Raw genomic sequence first — 18,326 nt, forward strand, 5'->3', positions numbered from 1 at the left:
TGGCCATACCCGAGGCTATCGTCCTCCTCCAAAACAAATATATCTTTTCTATAGATAAAATGGACGATAGTGACGAGAAAAGAATAAAAATTAGAAACAATAATAAATAAAAAAGTTCATTTCATGAGATAGCAAATAAGAAATTAAGATGACAAATAAAGAATTTTCTCTATTTCTAAGATCTCTGTCACAGTACTACATTACACGCCAAAACCACAACAATCAGGGGCCCTCCGTCTTTGTCAGACATCTCCAGTCTCCACCTCTACTACATCATCGTCACCAGTTCACCACCACCTCCTCCTCTCTCTCTCTCTCTCTCTCTCTCTCTCTCTCTCGGCAACACGATGGAGAGAAGGACCCTGTACTTGCCTGCTCTCGCCAGGACGTCCAAGAGGATGCAAGAGATGTTTCTCCACAGGGGCTTGCTCGGTGATTCGTCAGGTAAGGCTTCGATCAATCGCTGTACCTGCATGCAGACGATGGGTTCATGCATACGTTTGATTCCTCTCCTCTGAGACACGTCCATGAGTCAGATTATACTATATGGTGGTCTCTTTGTCCACCATTCTTTTACCTTTTGCTTTCCTGGTCCTGCAATGTTTGCGAAGATCGTCAGGGGAATAGAAACAAATTGAGTTCATTGGAAATTCCTACTTCTCTTCATGGGGTTTGCTTAATGCATTCCAGCGTGGAGCAGATGAATGCGCATAAAACTAAGTGTTAAGTAGCCAAGGAACAAGTGGTTCATAATTTTGATAGCTCTAGTAAAGAATGCACAATCCACTCTATCTCTGGATAGAAGTAAAGAAGAATGAACCTGGATGCGACCATCTCTTATGCTACGATCAATTATGGCTTGAAGTAGCAAAGAAACAAGATTTATTACATGATTTTTCAAAACAACACATAACATAGTTTACCTTCACTGAAACACTGCAGATGAGATGTCCAACTCAAACATGAACTTCTCAAAATACGAGAACAATGATCAGAGCTAATCAGTTTTTTTTTCTAACATTTTACGTGCCAAGTCAATGTCTCAATGGTCATTGGTTAGCAGCTTATATTTAGTGATGGAATAATCTTTGGAAGAACAAGTTGAAATTTCAGTCTTCACGAGAACATGTTTGCTTATTCTTTTCTTGGGCATTGATGACATAATGGTAGCTACTAGCACCGATGTTATATTCACAAGAGAAAAATAACAATTCAGGAATGTATTATGCCGTTGGTTTTTGACACGAAATTTAAATGTATCATTACAGATTCCACTATATTGCTGTATTTGCAAAAATGGCCAGAGTTATATTCACCTTGCTTCTGGATGAGCACTTCTGCATTGATACAACTGATATTCATCATGAGTATATTGGCCCAGTTTCTTTTCAAGAAAATCAGATGGTGGAGGCAGAGATTGAAGACTGCAACTCCTGAAAGCAGTAAGCATTCACATCAAGAACAAAAGAATGCAGACATAAAGCTGGGTATCTCATATCAAGCATGCAAAGCTTGTTGCCTGCTAATATTAGCCACTCATGTTCTGATGGCATCATTTTCGCGGTTACATGAAAGATTAAGTGATTGCAAGTATCCACCTTTTATTCTAAATGAAGGTTTGCAGGTGTTATCTTGGCTAATATTGTCACTAGCAGTATTCAGTTTTCAGAAAACAAAATCTGAACAACTACCATTGATAATTCGGTCATGGTGGATATTTAGCTTTCTGCAATCAATTACCAGTGTGGTGTTTGATCTCAGGTCCATTTTATCGGCTCATGAATATATAGGATATGAAGAATGGATCGATCTGTTCACGCTTGTTGTTTGCACTTATCTATTTGCAATTTCAGCCAGCGGAAAAACAGGAATCACCTTCACAGACTGCAGCATAACGGAGCCACTATTGGGTCCATCTGTAGGACAGCAGGCAGAAGCCAAAAGGTCATGTCCATATGGAAGAGCAAGTCTACTAGAACTAGTCACATTCTCGTGGATGAACCCTGTCTTTGCTATTGGATACAAGAAACCTCTAGAGAAGAATAATGTGCCAGATGTTGATGGCAAAGACTCAGCCGAGATCCTCTCTGATTCATTTAAAAGGATCATAGATGATGTTGAACGCAATCATGGTTTAAGTACTTCATCCATCTATAGAGCAATGTTCTTATTTATTAGACGGAAAGCAATTATCAACGCAGGATTTGCAGTGTTAAGTGCCAGCGCATCCTATGTTGGACCATCACTGATCAGTGACTTGGTAAAGTTCCTCAGGGGAGAGAGGCAATATGGACTCAAAAGAGGTTATATTCTTGCTGTTGCTTTTCTAAGTGCCAAAGTCGTGGAAACCATAGCGCAGAGGCAGTGGATTTTTGGAGCTCGACAGCTCGGGATGCGGCTGCGAGCTGCTTTGATATCCCATATCTATCAAAAGGGGCTCCGCTTATCCTGCAGTTCGAGGCAGAAGCATACTAGTGGAGAGATCATAAACTACATGAGTGTAGATATACAAAGGATAACTGATGTTATATGGTACACAAACTACATCTGGATGCTACCCATTCAGCTTTCTCTAGCTGTCTTTGTTCTCCATCAAAACTTAGGGGTTGGGGCCTGGGCTGGTTTAGCAGCAACACTGGCAATAATGGCTTGCAATATTCCACTAACCAGAATGCAAAAAAGGTTGCAAGCCAAGATCATGACTGCCAAAGACAATAGAATGAAGGCAACGACGGAAGTTCTTAGAAGCATGAAAATACTGAAACTTCAAGCGTGGGATATGCAGTACCTTCAAAAGCTAGAAGCTTTACGAAGCGAGGAGTACAATTGGTTATGGAGATCTGTGAGGTTGTCAGCTCTAACAACATTCATATTTTGGGGGTCGCCTCCTTTCATATCCTCCATAACATTCGGCTCATGTATATTGATGGGGATTCCTCTGACGGCTGGTACTGTTTTGTCAGCTCTTGCAACATTCCGTATGCTACAAGATCCAATATTCACACTTCCTGACTTGCTTTCAGTGTTTGCTCAGGGAAAAGTTTCAGCTGATAGAGTGGCAAAATACCTCCAGGAAGAAGAATTGAAATGTGATGCAGTTACAGAAGTACCGAGAAACGTCACAGACTATGATGTGGAGATTGATCATGGAATCTTCAGCTGGGATCTTGAGACGACTTGTCCAACTCTAACAGATGTGGAGTTAAAAGTAAAGAGAGGGATGAAAGTGGCTATCTGTGGAATGGTCGGCTCTGGAAAATCCAGTCTATTATCATGCATACTTGGGGAGATGCCAAAGCTATATGGAACTGTCAGAGTCAGTGGGAGCAAAGCATATGTTCCTCAAACTGCCTGGATCCTGTCTGGGAACATCAGGGACAACATTCTGTTCGGAAACCCATATGATAAGGATAAGTATGAAAAGAGCATACAAGCTTGCGCACTGACTAAAGATCTTGAGATGTTTTCAAATGGAGATTTGACTGAGATTGGTGAAAGAGGAATTAACATGAGTGGTGGACAGAAACAGCGAATTCAGCTTGCAAGGTCGGTGTACGAGGATGCAGATATTTATCTCTTTGATGATCCTTTTAGTGCAGTAGATGCTCACACTGGGAGCCAGCTTTTCAAGGTTTGTTTAGTAGTTCCAATAAATGTGCATATATATTTAACTTTGTGCTATTAATGGTAATTTGATTTTTTGAGACTCAGCGTTAATTCAGAAGTGGATAAATGTCATCAGGTTACTGTTTCGTTTCGTCTGCACTAACAATTGGTACATATCCTAAGCAAATGAAATAATATGATTCTGCAGGATTGTGTAATGGGAATTCTTAAAGACAAAACAGTACTGTACGTGACCCATCAAGTCGAATTCCTTCCAGTCGCAGACCTTATACTGGTAAGTTCTTAAAAATACTTTTGGGTTAACCGATCATGTCCAAACTCTAAAGGTTTACATTGCCAAGTAACTAACCAAGTGGATACAAAATAATAGGTGATGCAAGATGGAAAGATTATGCAGAAAGGGAAATTTGATGAACTCCTTCAACAGAACATAGGATTTGAAGCTATAGTAGGAGCCCATAGCCAGGCTCTTGAATCTGTCATAAATGCTGAGAGTTCCAGCAGAATACCATCAGACAACCGAAAATCAGCAGACAGTGAGGATGAGGTCGATACAGAAAATGAAACAGATGATCAGCTTCAGGGAATAACAAAGCAAGAGTCTGCACATGATGTCTCACAAGACATCAGTCAGAAGGGGAGGTTAACACAAGATGAAGAGCGAGAAAAGGGAGGCATTGGCAAGAAGGTTTACTGGGCATACCTGAGGGCAGTTCATGGTGGAGCCTTAGTGCCAGTAACAATCGCTGCACAGTCATTCTTCCAAATATTCCAGGTTGCAAGCAACTATTGGATGGCATGGGCATCTCCTCCAACATCTGCAACCACCCCAACAGTTAGATTAGGCCTCCTCTTCTCTGTATATATAGCACTATCTATGGGAAGTGCACTGTGCGTCTTCGCTCGATCCATGCTTGTGTCACTGATTGGTCTACTGACATCACAAAAGTTCTTCAAGAACATGCTCCACTGCATCCTGCATGCCCCAATGTCCTTCTTTGACTCCACACCTACTGGCAGAATTTTGAACCGGGTTAGTGCTGATTTTGTTTTATGACCATCTTCATACTGCGTCACATGTCCACACACCACTGAAGTAATTAATGTGTGTTTTGCATTTAACAGGCCTCCAATGACCAAAGTGTTCTAGATCTTGAAATAGCAAACAAGCTTGGTTGGTGTGTGTTTTCAATCATACAAATTCTGGGGACCATTGGTGTTATGTCACAGGTTGCATGGCCAGTTTTTGCTATCTTTGTTCCAGTGGCGGTCGTCTGTTTCCTGTGTCAGGTATGAGCACTCAAAAACGATCTTCAAGTATATAATTAGCTTTTTTCTATTACTTTTATGCACCATGAATTTCAGGAAGCTTTACTAGCAGCTTTCTCTTTATTGATGGTATTCGTTCCACAAAATGCTGAACCTACACTATCTGTATGCTTTGCAGCGGTACTACATACCAACGGCAAGAGAGTTGGCCCGCTTATCGCAAATTCAAAGGGCTCCAATCCTACACCATTTTGCAGAATCACTAGCAGGAGCATCAAGTATTAGAGCATTTGGGCAGAAAGATCGTTTCAGAAAAGCAAACCTTGGTCTTTGTGACAACCACTCCAGACCATGGTTCCACAACATCTCTTCAATGGAGTGGCTTTCTTTCAGGCTAAACATGCTGTCCAACTTTGTCTTTGCCTTTTCTTTGACTCTGCTAGTGAGCCTTCCTGAAGGTTTCATAAACCCAAGTAAGCTCTATATGCACATAAGCTCTTGGTGACTACAGAAGTCTTAAACCATCCCACGTTTGATGATTGTCAAATTAATTGTAAATACAGGCATTGCTGGACTTGCGGTGACTTATGCATTGAACCTCAACTCGCAGCTGGCATCCATAATTTGGAACATTTGCAACACAGAAAACAAAATGATATCGGTTGAAAGAATAATGCAGTACTCAAGGATCCCTAGCGAGGCTCCTCTAGTAGTTGACTACTACCGCCCACCAATCACCTGGCCAGAAGCTGGAACTATCAATATAAGATCCTTGGAGGTATGTTTAACACTATTATGAGTTATGACCCAATGTAAGTGTGAGTAATCAAGTATGCATGCGACCGCAACGTTATTCAGCAACCCAAAAAATATATCTCGCTGGGATGAGTTAGCCTGAATATCTATGCATTAAGTTTCAACTTGAATAATTCTTTGCTCAAACAGAGAATAAACAATTTGCAGAAAATGCTGCAGAGCAAAACTCATCTCAGGAAAGTACAGACTTTTTATGCTTTCTCATGTACAAAAAAATTAATTATATGATTACAAAAGCGAAAAGGTAGTACCAGTGTACCACATATTGTCAAGCAGGAAGTGATACATAAGACAAGAGTGGAAGATGTAGAAGCCATGGATAAATAAGCGTGCAATCATTAATTGTGTTTTCTCTATAATAAGAACAGAAGTGCTTTTTCGAAAGGGAAACTTCTATGCTTTTTTTACCTCAATATAATGCACTTTCTCAAATAGAGCCATCTAATGTTCCTTGCTTTTACAGGTTAGATATGCAGAGCATCTGCCATCCATTTTGAGAAACATATCATGCACAATTCCAGGAAGGAAGAAGGTGGGGATTGTAGGACGTACTGGTAGCGGAAAGTCAACTTTTATCCAAGCACTTTTCCGGATCGTTGAACCAAGGGAAGGAACAATCGAAATCGACAATGTTGACATCTGCAAAATAGGGCTGCATGATTTACGAGGCAGAATTAGCATCATCCCACAGGATCCAACCATGTTTGAGGGAACAGTCAGAGGGAATCTGGATCCACTGAACGAGTACTCTGATCAACGCGTGTGGAAGGTAACTTAGGCCCTGTTTGTTTTCTGCTTCTGGCTCTGCTTCTGCTGCTGCCAGAAGCCAGAACAAAACGGAGTTCTGGAGAAATGGCTTCTGGAGAGGCCAGAAGTCTGCTTCTGAGGAAAATAAATTAAAGCTGATAAGTTCGCTAAGAGACACTTTTCTGAGAAGCTATATACTGAGAAGACAAAAATTTGTTGTAGAAGCTAGCAACCTATTTCCAAAAGTAGCTTTTCAGACAAACTAAAAGCACAGTTTTTTAAAAAAACCTAAAAGCAGAAGCCATTGTTTGAAAAGCAGCTTTTCAGAACAATTGTTTGTTTTATGTGCTTTTAGCTTGTATGAAAAACTGTTTTTGGAAATGGGTTGTTGGCTTTTACAACAAATTTTTTGTTTCTCAGTACATAACTTCTCAGAAAAGCATTTCTCAGCGAGCTTCTTAGCTTTAGTTTATTTTTTTCTTCTCCAGAACCCTGTTTGTTCTGATTTCTGGCTTCTGACAGTAGCAGAAGCAGAACCAGAAGTAGGAAACAAACAGTACATTAGTTAACTACAAATACCATCATAAAAGAATCCCTGACTTAAGATGTTAAATAGAGATGCTACCTCTTTATAGCATTAGTCATTATTGCTCACGCTTCATGTTCCACATTACCATAAATGAAAGAGTCGTGGATGATAGTATCTCCTGTGAATAAATATGGGTAACAGTTTGTATTGCTAGAATGCCATGCTCAGTGATTTGCTCTATCAAGGGTCATATGTGCCACCGATTAAATTGAAAAACGCATGTAAAAGTGCATCTACTGTATAGATGCAAAGCAGTGCTTAAGACTTCTCTTATAATCTAAAACCTGGGGCAATTTTTCGTATTAACTGCAAGTGAGACGTGATCAAAATTCGATATTTAAATCAATCTGTGAATATGAAAAACACAATGGGGAACCTACCGAAAAAGGTGATGACTAAGGGAAAGTGGCTCTTATTTCTTCTGAGTATCTCATCAAGAATCTGTTTTTTGTCTTCTTTTGGACAGATCTTGGGCAAATGCCAGCTTGGTGATATAGTTCGGCAAAGCCCAAAGAAGCTGGACTCAGCAGGTAATGCATTCTTTCAGGTACAGTAGCTAAATGTGAAAAAGTAGGATTCAAGGTTACGAAATTCTAGTTAGTTGATACTATGATCCGTTAATAAGGATATCTTCATTGAGATTGTCACATGAGATATCTCCTGCAGTTGTCGAGAATGGGGAAAATTGGAGTGTCGGACAGAGGCAACTCTTTTGCCTTGGTCGGGTTCTGCTAAAGCGAAGCAATGTCCTCGTGCTCGATGAGGCAACTGCTTCAGTTGATTCCACTACTGATGCAATTATCCAAGAAACTATTCGCGAGGAGTTCGGGAATTGCACAGTCTTGACGATAGCACACAGAATTCACACAGTAATTGACAGTGATCTCATTCTTGTCTTCAGTGAAGGTAAGCCACGCAATTCAAACACAAGCTCTCTACATGCTATTAGGCCTAGCTGCTGCATTACTAAAGTTGTGTGCTTTTATCAATTATGATGAGCAGGAAGAATTATAGAATACGACACACCATCAAAATTACTGGAGAACGAGAGCTCTGAATTCTCCAGACTCATAAAGGAGTACTCGCGGCGATCCCACGGCTTCAATAGTATAGCAAACAGTTGAACGGTGGTGAGAACAGTACGAAGACAACCAGGGACGCCGCAGAATGGCTGGCGAAGCTCAATAGGAAAGTTCCCACCACACGGTATCTCTACATATGACAAGTACGAACCAAAACCACGCACATAGAGAGGCAGGATTTACAGCGGAGTGGCACTGCCGTACTAGCTCTTAGATTCAGATGATCCAGAGAACTGGAGTGATGTAATGTACTATAATCTGCTGCTGATATGAGGAAACGTTTGAAAAGGAATACAATAAAATTGATAGCTATCCCGTATATTGTGCACTGAAAAATCCACCATGAAGTTGGAGGGATTCACACGTAACTGAATGAAATAAGTAAGCGGAGAACTTACATGCAGCGCATTGGGCCAGGCATTCCATCGAGCCTGTGGTGGGCCATGCGCGCTCTGAGTCATGCCTGAACGCGAAGCTCGGCCGGCGTCGCGAGTCTATACACGGATCAGAGGGGAAGGATCAGATAGAAGCTAGCGGGATGCTTACCAATTTACCACGCTTTTTTGTTGGGGTTTCAAGGGGCCATGGACCTGAAACGGTGGAAGGCGACGGCGCGGCGCACTCGCGTCCATTTTCGCCGCTGGCCGTCCCCATACGGGGCTCAGCGCGCGCTCCTCCGCCACCACTGCAGCGCCTGTGCGCGCGACCCCGGCATGGACGCCCGCTCAGGGTAGGATTGGGATGGTCCATGGCCGAAAACTTGCCTGAGCCCTGAGGAGTGCCGCCGCCGCAGGGTCTCCTTTTCGAAGCTGCGGCAGGAGCCCACCGCAGCCGGGTCATTCTGCGCATTTCCAACTCCAATCCCGTGGCCACCGCGGCGGGGGTGACTGCTTTTCAGACCTCAATCCGGGCCGCACACGTTGATCTAACGGCTGGAAAGGATTCAAAACTTTGTAAAGATTATTAATCGCAATCCTAAAGTTTACATATAAGTCCCTACAATTTGCAAATGATCCGGATATTTGCACATCAGCACCTAATTTGAATCGTGATCCAACTATTTACAAATCAGCCCCTAATTTGGATTAGGGTTGTTATGGTCTATTTGGCAGAGCCTAACTCTAAGGATTATTAGAGCTGCTCATCTCTAGCTCTAAAAATTCTTGGAACTGGAGTGTGGACAATTTAAGGGTCTTTGATTGAGATATTTTATTTTTATTTTGAATAAAAAATAGATATTTAAATCACTTTATTTTATCCTATAAACTCTAAATCTGCATAGATCTCAAAACTAGAGCTCTGTCAAACAATGTCTCAATCATGATCCGAATATTTGCAAATCTCAATCATGATTTTTGTAAATTAGACCTCCATTACACAGGCAGCTATTGAGAAAATTGATTATTTTTTTGGCCACCGCTAAGATTGGGCTTCGATAATTTGCTACCCTCAACATGCAACACTTCAAATTATCACTCACTTCATTGCCACTTTGATTATTTGCCATTATGGCATATTTTAATTTATTTTCTTTTCTTTTCAAGTATGCAACCACGTGAAAAGGAATAAATTACCCCTCCTCTTTGGATTTGGTGACGGTAGGCGGCAGAGCTCCATTGACGGTGAGCAATGCTGGCAGAGCTTAGCTCTGGGCGGCGTCGGTATCCGATGGGGCGTAGGCAAGGTCGGGATTGGAGACGCTCGAGCTGTAGCCAAATCTTGAATAGTGAGAGGAGGAAAAGAGAAAAGGAGAAGAGAAGGAGAGGTGGAGCTGCCTTTCACCACACCGCTAGCTCACCGACGACCTACCAGAAGCAACTCAGAGTGAGAACGACGGGAGGGGTGGATGGAGAGAGGAGGAGAGGTAATTTGGTCTTTTCACGTGACTGCACAATTAAAAGAAAATGAAATAAATTAAAATAGGCTAGAATGGCTAATAATTTAAGTGTCAATGAAGCGAGTGGTAATTTGATGTGTTGCATGTTGAGAGTAGCAAATAAAAAAACATCAACATGTGTTGCATGTTCGACGCGCCGAGCACGTCGCGACCGACCGAGCAGTCCTCAGCCATCGCCTCTGTGTCCACTCCGCGTCACCGGAGCAACGCAGAGGAGCAATGCAGCACCAGAAGCTCTGCTGGGGCATGTCTTCGACTTCTCCACGACCTCCAGTTGTAGGAATGGGATGGCTGCATGATTTCCAGCGGTCTGCAAAGCCTCATGGCGCTCGCACCGTAATTCAAATAGGGGTAGTGGCGCATGGTATTCTTAAAAATAGGCTTAGCTTATTTGTCACTCTCTCTGACCCTCTGGCTCACAGTCATAGACTCGGACGGTCCCATATATAATTAAAGAGGCAAAAATTCAGATGGCAAATCATCAATTTTTCCCGTATCATATTGGGCTGTGCAAATCCGCAGGTTGCCATCCGCGTCAGCCTCACAGTCGTGCTCTACCGTCCTTCACACCTATGGTCTAAATTGAGTAATTCCCATGATGTTACATTGCATTTTTTTGTGTGAACCAAAGCAAGGCGTTAGCACTATTAGATCTAATTCCCTTTGATCAACATAAACGTTAGCCCTAAGATCAAACACATCACTATTAGCTGAAGCATTACAACATACCCGACCTGGATAATGCCATCTCGCTGTCGTTCTGTCGGTGTAGAACAGCGTCAAAGATCAGTACAAAGTCGATGATGCACAGTGCCACCTGAGATGTAGATGTGGACGCTTGTGAGGTATTGCTCAGTGTAGTCGATCACATGGTCGCTGGTCTTCAGCTTGTAGCAGCACCGTGAGGACCAATAGGGTTTAGAGATGTGAGGGGAGGTTGAGCCTAACTTGAAAACTAAATCAAGCAAGCAGGCGTCAGGCTCCCCTATTGAGTTTATATGGTGTTGCCCGAGATGGGACCACAACCATTGAGTTAATTGCCTCCCATCATGGCGTGTACATGGAGACGGGACTCCCCCATATCTCTGGGTTTAATTAGCTTTAGGTGACAGAGATCAAATCCAACAAGCACTAGATCTAATTTTTCACAAAACGCTGGAGACATAAGTTATGGGGTGACTACAATATTCCGCAACTGGTACAGCTGCACATCGTAGTATAACAACCATGACTTGATCACCTTTTTGTGCATTTCTTCCCTTACTGTAAATCCATATAACAATGTTACTTGCAGTGGTTGCTGGTCGAAGCGAAGTTCATTTGCTTCGAACAGTGAAGTGGAAGCCCATGGGTTCTCGATATTCACCTGTTCCATGGCACCGGTGGCAGTAATCTAGTCCACTACCACCACAAATTCGACACCTGAGAAAGAGTTGTATGGTTTAAGTTTAACACCAGCGTGGCGGATGAATTAAGACTAGGAGTGTGTGCCTCACCATTGTGGCCATTCGCCCTTCGGAAGCATGGCGAGATCGGCATGATTTGTTCTTCCTGGAAATTCCAGACCAAATTTTGATGAGAGAACTCATCGTACTGATGAATGATCATCATATAGCATATCACAAAATAACATGGAGTAAAAGAGAGACCTCGGCCAAAACAGTTTCGGCAGTCTATTCTCCCTGTGCCTTTGCAGATGGTGCAAGGAGGATCAGGCCGTTTTGGTCTCTCCCTCCGAACGTTTGACTGCATCATGGTTACAGTTAACACGTCAGAAACCAATGTACAAAAGAGTGAAACATCTCCTAACAAATACTCGGTCTGAAATTCCGGTGCTTCGTTGGCGGAGGAATACAAGGGATATGGGCAATGACAGGCAAAGAGCATAGGACATTTCCCCACCTCGATTATTTAGCAAATATGCAATGAATTGGGGCCCCACGTGAGAGGTTAATTTGGTACCCACGATTTTCTCATAAAGACAAAATGCAGATGCTGCCCGAAGACCCGAATTCAGAACAATACTGCGGAATTCAGCAAAACCTGAGGAATCGTGTGCACTGGAGCCTGTTAAACTAAACTATTGACTTGACTTGCATTAATTATCTGAGCACAGGCTGCTCTATATTCACCTTATTTCACCTTATCCGTACTCCAAGGACCCAAACCCTCATCTCCACTTTCTCCTCCCATGTTCATCTTTCTACAATCTGATTTCATGGGCTTTCTCTCTCTCCAGTGTACTTTGTTTATTTTTTATTCAGTGCAAACACAACATGATTATGTTCAAAAGAAACACTGCCACAAAAAAGTCAGACTTGTATAGCGGTAACAAGCAGTTGAACCATCAGATGTAAAGATCTACAATTTTTTCTCTCTCGAAAGAGTGTACACTGCATATTTGCACATGAAATGCCTGGTTGATTGCGTGGATAAATCAGCTACGGTGGTGCTCGCATCAGGAACTCGGCCAATTTGTGCAAGTACAGCATCTATTACCCCGAGTTTCAGACCAGTGGTTACCTTAGACACCCCAAGCCTTGCAAACAGGAGGCTTCTAGCCTGCCATTTAACAAAACTGCAACAACAAAATACTATAACCTTTTCGTACTGTTATCTCCCCCTTCATCTATCCGTTTCCTGGATGTAATTTTGGATTCCTGCTGTTTTTGCTGCACACAGACTAACTAAGAAACGCCTTAATCCCACGCTGTCCCGCATTAGAGTAAAAGAAAGCTAGCGAAACAAGGTTCAACTACGTCGCTTCCCACCTATCAGGTGTTCGACGAATTGCGGCCGCGAGAAACAGAAGCGAACAGGGCAAAGGGGGGCGACGGCCACACTACCTCAGTGCGGACGACCCATGACGGCCTCGTCACGCCCAACCGCCGCGGGCCTCCTTGAACCCCGGCGAGCGAGCTCGAGGGGGCCGGCGCCGGCGATCCTAGGCAGCCGGGGCCGGTCCCCGGCGCCGCAGGCATGGGTGGCGACTGGCCAACGGCAGCTGGTGGATTCTGGAGTCTGGACTGTTCCTTCCTCTCGTAACTGAATTTTCTTCAGAGTTATCCGTCCAATTGTGCTGGCCTCCGGCCTTTCTTTTCTTTAGCCTCGACACTGGATCTCTTTAGGTTGGCGTTAATTGTGCTGGCCTCCGGCCTTTCTTTTCTTTAGCCTCGACAGTGGTATAAGCTATAGTATTTAAATTCACATCACAACTTACACAAGTATATTTACAGGAGCGAAGTCAAATCCAAACAAGAGATGCACGTACAGTTACTATTCATAAATTACTGTTTATTATCCCTATATTCAGTGGTAGTTTTAAATAGGAGGGGGATGTATGTGCACCCACCAGTCATAATGTTGCTTCGCCTCTGTATATCTACACATATCAGATCTATAATATATACATACATGCCTACTGAAAAAATTTACGAAGCCTCTAGCTTCAAAAGCGTCTGGCATGGCGCACTCTCATTATAGTCCACACACTTGAGGTTATACGGAAGAAATCTAATTACACTCATGTCGGTGAGCACACCATCATGTTGCATGCGCGTTCGTGCCTCCCTTGAGCCTTGTTCTTTCAGGGTTTACATAGTTAGCCTAAAAAATATATGTGCTCTGTCGGTAAGCCCGTACTCATTCTATTTTCCCTTTGTTACTTTTTTTTTCTGGAAGGGCTGTATTTATATTAACATAAAAAGGATATTACATCCTAGATATTACAAAAAGGCCCCAGCATAAAGTGAGAATTACAAAGGAAACAGTACAGGACCTCCTGTTCATCTTGTCCACCTTTGATGTAAACATGTGCTCCCCGCTGCCACACCGAAAACAAAGAGAAACAAGCACCGAAGATGAAGAAAGAACTCTCCTTCCAAACTGGTGAAGAAACTCCAACCCTTGGATACGTCGCAAGAGACAGCACGCCGAGCTCACAATCGACGCACATAGAAACAACTGAATGACCATCGACAGCTTCGTCACCAGTGAAGAAGAAGATGGAATCCATCGCCGCCAGACCGAAATCCACCGACACGAAATAAAACCCACCAAAAACGGGGATGCATATCCACCGACCCCACCGCATGAGGTTGCAGAAGTCATACCTCCTAGAAGAGTTGCCGGATCGTGCGCCGGCATGGACACCATCACCGGAGACCCGATGAAGGAAGAAAAGCCATCGTGAAGTCGTAGACACTTGGGCCTCCCGAAAGCTGGACGAAGCCATCATCGCCGATGCCACCAGCAAAACCTGGAGCTAGTACTAAAACTAGTATCTAACTACAGATCGGCTGACACCGAGCTAATTCCCTCCCCTCTCGACGCCGGAGAGGACGCCGAGGGGGGGGGGAGGGGAGGAATTGGCCTAATCGTCGCCGAAGAGGAAGCCACCCTCTTTTTCGAGGGTTATCCAAAAATAGATAATATACCACACTATATTTACGAAAATAGACAATATATTAGCATATTTGCAAATTTAGCATTTGTATCTGGCACCTCGTTCATCGAAAACCCAATTTCAGTACGCGATGCACTAAAAAAGGGTGGGTCTAATCGTTTTCGGCACCTGAGTTGCTGAAAACGGCCTGTATTCGGCACCCGAGGTGCCGAATACTCTGAACAGTGTCGTATTCGGCACCTCAAGTGTCGAATACAGCCTGGCCCGTGCTACTTTTGGTATCTCACGTCACGTCTTGTCACTTCTTTTTGGTGCGGTTATGACATGTGCGGGGTCTCATGCTGGTTTTGATGCTGAATAAATGAGCCCACTAGCTTTAGTTGAGAAGCATTAGCGCGAGAAGAGAAGGGAGCAGTAGTAAAGTCGAGCAGCAATAGATTATTTGCTTAGTTTGATTATATGAATTAATTAGTCAGTGTAAGTAGTTACTTAGTTTAATAACATGAATTTTATCAATCAGTGTAATTAGATTATTCCCTATGTATAATTGTATGAATATTATTAACCAGTATAATTAGAGTTGCCTATGTACATGGCCATAATAAGAGGACTTGCCTGACCTGGCAGTAAACTACCAGATCACTATCAAACTGTATTGTATTAGAGTTGTTACAATTTAGTTTGTTCTTTGAAGTTATTCGTGGACATGGTTTGTATTCTAAGTACGAATAAGTGTGTTATTGTATGTAGCATTAATACCTTAAGTGATTCATGTTAACAGATTGTAACTGTTTATATTACGTACAAGAGGAGCACATAGGGGACAGAGGCAAGCAGAACTAGGCATCCGTGAATGCTGAGCACATACAGAGATGGACAAAGTCAGTCGTGGTGGATATCATAGTTCCTGCTGGACAATACGATGACACCACGTACTAGGAGTACCTTTTATGGTACCGTCCACGCACGTGTACCACCTTACTCAGCGGACTTGTAGAGTTGGGCCTTAGACCCTTCCCCGAGGATCACGCATGCCTTCTTCATGTTTGGTAAGTGATGCGGTACTTGTAACAATTTTTATTGGTTAAACCTCTGTATTATTGATATGACCCTCATCTTATACAGATCGAAGATGTGTACGAGATGCATATACAGACGGAGCAAGCTTATGAAAAAGCAAGCGGATCATCAACGCGGAGGGATCGGAACCCTCTCCGAGACTACATGAGTACGGGAGGATCCCGCTTTCTATCCGCTATACGTGGTCTAGGTGGTTGTGCCTCGTGTTGGAGGGGGCATGACCTACCAGTCATGAACCAGTCCCATGCCTCTCACAACAGATGCTCATCCAGTGTCCGTGACGAACCCGTTCAGGCACACTCACGAGAGGCACCTTTGGCTTCGGAGCATCATGCGTCACGTTCCGGTGCTGAGGACGAGGAGTGCACGCAAGCTCCTGAGCCCGAGCAGTGTAAACTAAGTTCACAAGCTCCATAGTTGACACAACATCCTCAGACTACGATGACACCTCCGCGACAGAGCTTTAAGCATGACAGAACAATACCTCTGTCATGAATCAGGCTTTAGACACGAAGTGACCACATGACAGAGCTTTCAGCATAAAATGAAAACACATTTGTCCTGGCTTAGGCTTTAGATACGATGTGACCACACAATAGAGCCTTAATCATAAATTAAATAACAACACCTCTATCTTGACTCATATGTTAGACAAGAAGTGACCATACGATAGAGCTTTAAGCATGACATGACAACACCTCTATCGTGAATCAAACTTTAGATACGAAGTGATCACATGACTCAGTTTTAAACATGAAATGACAAAACATCTGTACGAGCTCAGGCTTTATACATAAAGTGACAACATGACAGAGCTGTAGTCATAAATTAAATGGCAAGACATCTATCCTAACTCAGCCTTCCATGCAGGGGCAACAATAAATCATTGTTGAACTTTTGCAGAATGAAATGATCACACTAAACAACAGCTTTCATATGGAATCTATGCCAAGCATCAATGTCATAATCTTTTCAGCTTTCACAAGAAATCCCAAGCTCCAACCCCCACCCATGTCATGTACTCAGTCTATACATCAGCCCCTAACTACCATAAATAACATTACCCTCAACCATTGATCGATCACTTCTTTCTCAGCTCTCTTAACTGTAATATGTTTCTTAGCTCCACCAAGCCCACCAAAAAAATATTAGTGGATTTTTTTCTCAGGATATCTCCTACACTTATGGCCTACGCTTCTTCATGTGTGCCAACTATCAGTACGATAAGTCTCGATATGGACCGTATGAGTACCAACCGGTATAGTGATATAGATAACTCATGTGACACTTTTCATACGATTTCAGGCATTATCCTACTAATATCCCCTCTTATTTCATTTGTCCAGTTTCCTCCACATATCTGTAACTTCATGGAATGATCGAACATGGAGCAAAATGAGTACCAAAAGCGATGGGTCGACATGAGCATGTGGTGGAGCGTACGAACGCCGGGAGTACGAACAATAACAGGAGGAACTACGGCTTAAGCTTTAGAAGGAGGAGCGCACGAGGAAGGCAGCACAGGAGCGTGTTGTGGCTGAAGCTCGCGAAGAAGAGAGGGAAATGAAGCGGGAGAGGGCTCGCCGCGCTAAGGCGGAGGGCCTCGATGCTCTGAGAAAGGGAAAATATCCTAGGTGCACTCAGTAGAGAGCATCTATTGTAACTCAGTTTTTTTTATTCCTTAAGGCACACTATTAAATTAGTCTTTAGGCGTACCATAAATGCCAACATTTGTTGTTATCATCTCTTTATAGTTATGATCCATTCGCGCAGCATCAAAAAACCCCATGTCCCATGCAATATTTATTAGCGTATGTAATATTTGTATCGGGTTATATTATAATTATGCTTCACAATTACTATTCTTCACTAAAAAATTACTCACACAAATCTACAATAATATAATAAAGAAATGTCGATAAAATTACGTCAAAACAATTTTACAACAATAGCACACCGTTGACGACACAAGAACAATTATTAGTCAGCGCTGTTGTATGAGCTAATGAGCAAGACATAGACAACAGCAACATGCAGGAGTGGTGACAAGACCACTAGCTTGTACTCGGTACCTCATGTACCGAATACAGCACTATTTAGAGTATTTGACATCTAAGGTGCCGCATACTGGCCATTTTCGGCGACTCAGGTGCCGAAAATGGTGCACAATACGATTTGGCTCACCATTTTTTGACGTCTCTGCGCATCGAAATCGGGTTTTCGGTGAATGAGGTGCTAAATACAAATATTAAATTTACAAATACGCCAATATATTATCTATTTTTGTAAATATGATGTCGTATATTGTCTAGTTTTGAATTTTTACCTTTTTTTTTTTTTGCCTCTCCTCACTATAGTGCATGAGAAGGGTCGAGAGTGAAGTCCTTTTCCCTTCGTTACTTGAATGTGCTTACATAATAAACATTCAAAAAAAAATTGCTCCCCTAAAAAATATTTAATATTTTTGTTCACTTACATCATCAGCAGAAGGCTCGGGATCAAAGCCTAGGTTTGCTCTTTATGTATCTCACTAAAATAGAATTTTTTTTTAGTGGTAGACGATATATCCGTCGATAACGAGATACTTATAGTGATTTCGTTAATCTTCAAACTTCATATCTCCTATGTTTAGTAGGTGTTATATGAATTCATATGTGATGGTACGAGTATGTACCTGTGTCTATAAATTATACTTTTAAAAAAAGACTCAATATGATCCATTTATAAATCACATTTCCTAGATATGATTCGGAAATCGCATTTCCTACATATGATTCGGAGTTCTACCCTTTTCTGCTTAACTACGTCCCCGAG

General features: G+C 42.6%; 2 protein-coding genes and 1 long non-coding RNA gene across 5 annotated transcripts; 1 reads left to right on the plus strand and 2 right to left on the minus strand.

Annotated features, from left to right (window-relative positions):
• Positions 1–313: 313 nt before the first annotated feature.
• On the plus strand, positions 314–8,449 carry LOC133889329 (putative ABC transporter C family member 15). Of its 3 annotated transcripts, none has more exons than XM_062329847.1 (11): positions 314–444; positions 1,269–3,631; positions 3,815–3,901; positions 3,998–4,660; positions 4,753–4,917; positions 5,075–5,369; positions 5,460–5,674; positions 6,176–6,481; positions 7,515–7,578; positions 7,715–7,954; positions 8,051–8,449. In XM_062329847.1, the coding sequence occupies exons 1-11, from the start codon at positions 348–350 to the stop codon at positions 8,170–8,172; spliced, it is 4,617 nt and encodes a 1,538-aa protein (XP_062185831.1). In that variant the 5' UTR covers positions 314–347; the 3' UTR covers positions 8,173–8,449. The 3 variants fall into 3 exon arrangements, with proteins under 3 accessions (XP_062185831.1, XP_062185832.1, XP_062185833.1); XM_062329848.1 differs by having other exon boundaries at positions 6,176–6,244; XM_062329849.1 differs by lacking the exon at positions 314–444 and having other exon boundaries at positions 2,810–2,948; positions 3,035–3,631.
• On the minus strand, positions 444–9,021 carry LOC133889331 (uncharacterized). Its single transcript, XR_009903905.1, has 6 exons — positions 8,721–9,021; positions 8,529–8,624; positions 5,219–5,348; positions 4,331–4,640; positions 1,317–1,433; positions 444–594 (listed from the first exon to the last, which is right to left on the minus strand). It is a non-coding gene; the product is annotated as an uncharacterized LOC133889331 (long non-coding RNA).
• Positions 9,022–11,077: 2,056 nt separating this feature from the next.
• On the minus strand, positions 11,078–13,126 carry LOC133889791 (uncharacterized). The gene is made up of 4 exons (XM_062330268.1): positions 12,874–13,126; positions 11,677–11,773; positions 11,524–11,578; positions 11,078–11,449 (listed from the first exon to the last, which is right to left on the minus strand). Exons 1-4 carry the CDS (start codon positions 13,006–13,008, stop codon positions 11,344–11,346), a joined length of 393 nt encoding a protein of 130 aa, XP_062186252.1. The 5' UTR covers positions 13,009–13,126; the 3' UTR covers positions 11,078–11,343.
• Positions 13,127–18,326: the final 5,200 nt, after the last annotated feature.

This window comes from Phragmites australis, chromosome 13 (assembly GCF_958298935.1).
Source record: "Phragmites australis chromosome 13, lpPhrAust1.1, whole genome shotgun sequence".
Lineage (NCBI taxonomy): Eukaryota > Viridiplantae > Streptophyta > Magnoliopsida > Poales > Poaceae > Phragmites > Phragmites australis.